We start from the raw sequence: 6,246 nt of genomic DNA, 5'->3' as shown, positions 1-6,246 counted from the left end.
GAAAATTGTGTTGCCTGTATCTTTTCACGGCAACCCTCCATAGACACCAAGAAGTTACAATGGCATTATTTCAGCAAAAAAAGGCTAAACACTGAATCCAGGTTTTCAAATAAAATACAAATCTTTATTAAGCAGACGTGAACACCATTTGTTCTGGGCTGGTTAGATGGACTATAAGTTAATATGATAAGCAGGTGTGTTTAGGTTACGTTCACGTGATATTATACACAAGGAAACCAGAGAGGATGGACTCTGCCTGGTGTTCACTAGGGCTGGGTATCCTTCAAAACATTTCAGTACCAATACTGTGACTTTTATACCGTTTCCTGAACAATATATTTTTTTCCCAATACAAATTTTATAAAACAAAAAGAAATTACAACATTACAGCACAAATCTCATGTTCCAGCTCCGACAACGAGAGCCGTCTCAGTGTAATGTAGAGTTTTTGCTGCATGTCTCTACAATGTGTAACATTAGAAAGCCAATCACAGACATTATTAGATTTTGGCAGAAGCATGTTGATTGGCTCACTGATTCTGAGATTTACTCCTTTTGAAATTGAAATTATCTATTGAATAACGAGGCATTTTTCCATACTCAATGCTGTAGACGCAATTTGGTTGTTGTATAAGAACTATTGAATTTGTTACCCAGCCCAAGTGTTCACCTATTCATTCCAAATGCTTTGCTGTCTTTGTGTTACAGAGATTACCTTCCATGAACTCCAGCAGATAGAGAGGACTGTTAGAGAGGACTGTCTGAGATAACAGTTTGGGAAACATGTGATACTGAGAAAAAGTTTCCCGCTGCAGCTGGCAGCAGTACTGACACGTGAACACTAACACCTGCTGTTTATCGCGTTCTCTATCCAACAACCACCGTGTTTTCGTCCGGAAACTCGTAGAAGGGGACCTCCAGATTGAGGGGAGCGGGGCCTTTCCTTATGCGGCCTGAGGCGTCGTAGTGCGAGCCGTGGCATGGGCAGTAGTAGCCTCCAAAATCGCCAGCGTTGGCGATGGGCACACACCCCAGATGTGTGCACACGCCCAGCACGATGACCCAGCTGGGGTTCTGCACACGCTCCTTGTCGTGCTGCGGGTCCCGCAGCTCCGCCAGGTTGACGCCTGCTTCCGTGGCAATCTCCTTCTCCGTGCGGTGACGCACAAACAGCGGCTTGCCTCTCCACTTGAAGGTCATGTTCTTGCCTTCAGGTATGTCGCTCAGCTTGATCTCGATCTTGGATAGGGCCAGGACGTCTGCCGACGCGCTCATGGAAGACACAAACTGAGAGACAACCGTTTTGGCTGCGTAGACGCCCACCACGGTGGTGGCACCCGTCACCAGGTAAGAGAAGGCCCTCCTCCCCTCGCTGCTGTCCTGGGACGACTTGCTGGGGTCCTGCACCTCGGGGCGCCTGTAGTCAGAGAAGTCTGGCACCCGCACGTCTGTGTGGGCGTAACGCACCGCTGCACAGCCTGCACACACAAACACTGCCATTACAATATGTCAATATACCCATTACAATAATATATTTATTTTATACATTTTCTGCATGATAACAATTCTTTTAAATAACTTTTCATCTTTAAGTTCTAATTTGAAGTCGATCAGATGAAATCTTTAGGAGGACTTCATTATTTCGTTATTTTCGTTACACAAAACATACTGCAGGATAGGGCTGCACAATTACTCGAATTTTAATCACGATCACAATTTTGGCTTCCCACGATCAAATTTGCGTGATTGAGCAATTTTTTTTAATTTTTTTTTCTTTTAAATGTGTCATTTCAAAGAACTTTTTTATGAAGTTTTTTTGCAAAGTCCATCTACCGCTCCGTAAACCACTGTCTGATCATGAGCCAGTCAGAGTTGTTCCCTGCACCGTGCAGCTTAGTTTCTAAATGTAGACAGTCACAGAGGACAGAGTAACGGGAGAAAAATTCAACAGATAGCAGTCAGTTTTACCTCGGTCTCAAGGTTTATCAGTTTACTAGTCAACGCAACATGTTGTACCGTCTGTGTTGTTTTTCAGACAACAGCAGTGACCAGTGCTAGTTGGTGTCTGTTAGCTCACAGGGCTCTAGGGCGCGAGTAATATTTTTCCTTTTCTAGGTTGCATCCGCTGCATCTCCACAAAGCAATGTTGTTTATATCGATATGGTTTAATTTTACGTTACAAGAACCATTTCTTCTGTAAAGCTGTGCTTGTGTTGGATCTCTCCTCTTACTTTCCGCGCAGCCCTGCCCCCACGGCTCCCCAGCAACAGACAGACAGAGCGGCGACAGCGCCGGTGTCACGCTTCTGACATTTGTCCAGTTTTAATTATTATTAACAAAGCTGTATATTGTTAAGCAAGGTAAACCTGTATTATTGTGGCAGCCACTGCAAAAAACACAGAAGAAGTTTGTGAATGCCACTAACTTCTGTTTGTGGAGTAATAGCGTGAGACGGGGCCTGCTGGACCCATTCATAATGAGTTAGCCGTCAGTGAGTACGTCCACACTCCCCCTGTCTCCCTAGCTCTTTTAAACAGTTATTGTTGAAAACAAGTAAAAGGAGCTTTCACAGATACATTTTTTTTTTTTTTAAATACTGTATATCCTAGGCAATTTATTTCAGATCATTTTCATATGTTGCAGCTGTATGTATGTACAACATACAACTTCCACATAAGAGGAATGTAGCACAATATGGATGTGAAAGCAGTTATAAATAGCCTATGTGTTTATAAAATTTGTTTTGGTTCAAATCATATAATCGTGACAATAATAAATAATAATTTGCTGCTGTCGGTGATAAATAACGTGTGGCCAACAGAAAAGCCATCTGCCGATCGGAGTTTTAAAAGCTGGTCATGCTAACCTCATTCAGTCGTGCTAACGTTAAGACCTGTCACCTCAAGCATGCAGCAAGGCAACATTAGGAACGCAATAATCTACCTACGGTCCCGCTACAGGCCGTTGAGAAAGACGGGTTTTTACACAGCGTTTCCCATACAGACTAATTTGTGGCGGTGAGCCACATAATTAACACTGCCTGCCACACTTTTTTTTTTTTAGACAAATCTGGTGACTTTCTGTGGAAATGACAGCAACTTTCTGTAAAAAGAAAAAAGACCTGTATTGTCGAGCGAGCATGCAAGGTATTTCTCTCCTGTGTTTGCCAAAACAGTCACCTCTCTCTAAATCTGTTTTGTGAGGAACAGCCCTACCCCCCCCCCCCCCCTCTCTTCAAATGCAGTGCTGCACAGTCAGGTAGAACGGGTAGGGGGGACAGGGTGCGGTTCGGAATTCTCAAAGAAGCTAGCCTTCTTTGAGAATTCTTTATCTTTTGCCCTCCCCTTGTAGAATTTCTTTTACTTTAAAGATAGGCTTACCTAAGTAATAATTTTAAGGTAAATAAATTCCAGTATTTAATTTGTGATTTGGCAAAAGATTTCTATTTCTTTCTATCTACCTTGCTGACACAACCACTAAGCTTTATGCAAATGATTGCGTAATGACATCACAAATTGTATTTTTGTCTTTCATAGTCATATTCTATTTTGGCAATTTTTAAAATGTTCAATAATTTTAACTGCTCTTTGTTATTTTATGTTAAGCAATGTGAAAAGCCTTGTTGCTGAAGTGTGCTAACGTTATAGAAACAAAGCTGCCTTGACGTTACCTGGCCTGGCTAACAGCTAACGTTAGCGCCCAAATGTGCTCTGGTTACATGAGTGTTGGATAAACACTGGACTAGTGACGTATGGCAAGCCTTTTTAACATTTAAAAGCTAAGTTCGACTATCCGGAATTAACATTGTAGATATCAATAACGTCTTTATGACTAGTCATAATTACATTTCGGATAGTTGGAATTGTCATTCAAGATATCTGTAACGTAATTGTGACTAGTCAAAACGACAGATAGAGATATCTGTAATTCAGTTTTGACTAGGCAAAATAAAGGTTAAAGATATCTCAAACGTCATTATGACTAGTGCAAATTACTGGGCATGACGTTGCTCTATTTTAGATACGTGATTTCCCCTCCCCGCCATAATCAAAGAAGTGGTAGATTAAGTAGAAGTTAATTTCCTTATTTCTGAGAACGGAAGAAGAAAGAGTCATGGCGTTGGCTTTATTAAAAAAAACAAAAAAAAGAAAGAAAATGGCATGCAATTGAATGAGCCCTCACAGAGGGGATTTGTGGAGAGAGAGAACGTCGTTCTATTGAAAACTGTGAAAGAAATCTCGGAAGAATTGAACATATGCGGAAAGTAACGCTGAATCCTCATTTCTTGCTGCCAGCTCCTGTCTTGCACGGGCTGCAGAATAAAAGACGATTAAAAATGCCTTCGCCCTCTGGCTGCTCCGACATGGTGCTAATGTGCTAATTACATAACTAACAGGTGCTAGCTATGTGATTTGATGATTTGAACAACGCGCTCTGCTCCCGCCTGTGGGATGCGGGCCCAATTTGCATAAAGATATCTGCAACGTCATTTTGCCTAGTCAAAACTCTAATTCAAGATATCTGTAATTACATTTTGACTAGGCAGAATGAAAGTTTAAGATATCTCAAATTTCAGATATCTCTAATTAAAATTTATTTCAAGATATCTATATCTTGAAAATAGATATCTACTATTAAATTACAAATATCCCTAACTCCAGTTACAGATATCTACAACGTCATTTTGACTAGTCATAATTCCAGTTACAGATATCTACAACGTCTTTTTGCCTAGTCAAAACTTAATTTAAGATATCTGAAAAGGACCATATAGATATCTTGAATTGAGTTGAATTAAAGATATCTTGAACTGGAGTTATGACTAGTCAGTATCACATTGTAGATATCTCAAACTGGAATTACAGATATCTACAACTCAGTTGCGAATATCCGTAAATGACATAGTAGATAGCTGCAACAGAATTGTAGATATCTGGAATGATAAACCACATACAAATGAATGGCAAACGTGAGGTAATTTGTCCTAGGAAGAATGTATTTGTGGATATCTGAAATTACAATTGTGGATAGGAAGAAAGTATTTGCGGATATCCAAAATGTTCTTTTTGACTAGGCAAAACTGAATTAAAGATATCTGCAACACATATCCAGTCTAGCTTTTAAATGTTAAAATGGCTTGCCATAAGTGACGTCATTGTCCGCCTTTACCATTGCACTTACACAGTAACGTTAACGTCACCGATTACAAAACCAGTCATACAGCTAGGTGACATGGGGACACCGGCTAATGTGTCTCCAAAACCGCAAACGTTACCGGAACTGGATAAAGTTGATACGGCAGACTATCCAGGCTCCATAGTGCATGTTATGACCCACGAATATATCCCATACTCCCAAACATACAGAATAAAAGCAACGTAATACGTTAACGGTACATACTTAAGATTGACCTTAAGTGTAGGACGCTCTGGGCTAACATGATGCTAGCTAACAACCTGGAAGAGCCTGATGCTAACGTCAGCTAAGCTAACTAACTTATGACCAACTCACTGGCTGGCATTTAACAGTGATGAATGGCACAGGTCATCACTTTGTAGAACGCACAAACCGCATGGTATTTGACGTTAACTTTCAATGCACACGGTTAAACCCAAAGTTGAATTAGCCAGCTAAGGCTAGCAGTCAATGACAGACTTACCATTGATGCTAACTGTCACAGCAGGCCCCGTCTTTGGGCTTTGACCACTGAGCGATTCGCGGCACAGGAACTGTTTTTTCGGGGTCAACAAAATCTTCTCACCTTTCACCACAACCCCGGGTACCAGTGCTTTCAGGGGGCCAGCGACAGCAACAGCTGTAGCCTGCATGTAAGGGGAAAAAGCCCCTGACCGGGCAGCGAGAGCCATCATGTCTGCTTCGAACTGCTGTAGCGACCTTAGCTTGTCTGGGAAGGCAACGGCTTGACGTAACCAATGAGCCTCCGGCTTTTTTCTTCTTCTTTTGGTTATATGGCGGATTGCAGCCATTACTTGTAAGGTGCTTACCGCCACCTACTGTACCGGAGTCTGTAGAATGAGCTATTGGCCCTGGACTAGGGGAGAGCCGGGACAGTTGAAACACTTTTCAGATAAACGTTGTTTTATAAGATAAGGTTACAGATAGATTTTTTTTTTGTGTGTGATCAACAACTCACATATGTGTTCTCTTAGTATCATGTGTTATTTGGTAAAAATATAGAATGGTTTAAGAATAAATCGACTGTGTTACAATCGTCCCACCGGAGCG

General features: G+C 41.4%; 1 protein-coding gene across 1 annotated transcript; it reads right to left on the bottom strand.

Annotated features, from left to right (window-relative positions):
- Positions 1-783: 783 nt before the first annotated feature.
- uqcrfs1 (ubiquinol-cytochrome c reductase, Rieske iron-sulfur polypeptide 1) lies at positions 784-6,025 on the bottom strand. The gene is made up of 2 exons (XM_032536969.1): positions 5,660-6,025; positions 784-1,478 (listed from the first exon to the last, which is right to left on the bottom strand). The coding sequence occupies exons 1-2, from the start codon at positions 5,985-5,987 to the stop codon at positions 868-870; spliced, it is 939 nt and encodes a 312-aa protein (XP_032392860.1). The 5' UTR covers positions 5,988-6,025; the 3' UTR covers positions 784-867.
- Positions 6,026-6,246: the final 221 nt, after the last annotated feature.

The sequence above is a fragment of the Etheostoma spectabile genome, chromosome 15 (assembly GCF_008692095.1).
Source record: "Etheostoma spectabile isolate EspeVRDwgs_2016 chromosome 15, UIUC_Espe_1.0, whole genome shotgun sequence".
Lineage (NCBI taxonomy): Eukaryota > Metazoa > Chordata > Actinopteri > Perciformes > Percidae > Etheostoma > Etheostoma spectabile.
This window is presented reverse-complemented; position numbering and strand designations above follow the sequence as displayed.

Bases quoted from the DNA above. Each gene is read 5' to 3' on its own strand.
- uqcrfs1 (XM_032536969.1), bottom strand. From the start codon at position 5,987: ATGGCTGCAATCCGCCATATAACCAAAAGAAGAAGAAAAAAGCCGGAG. The intron at 1,479-5,659 runs GTAAGTCTGTCA...TTGTGTGTGCAG, and splicing joins TGTGACAGTTAGCATCAATG to GCTGTGCAGCGGTGCGTTAC.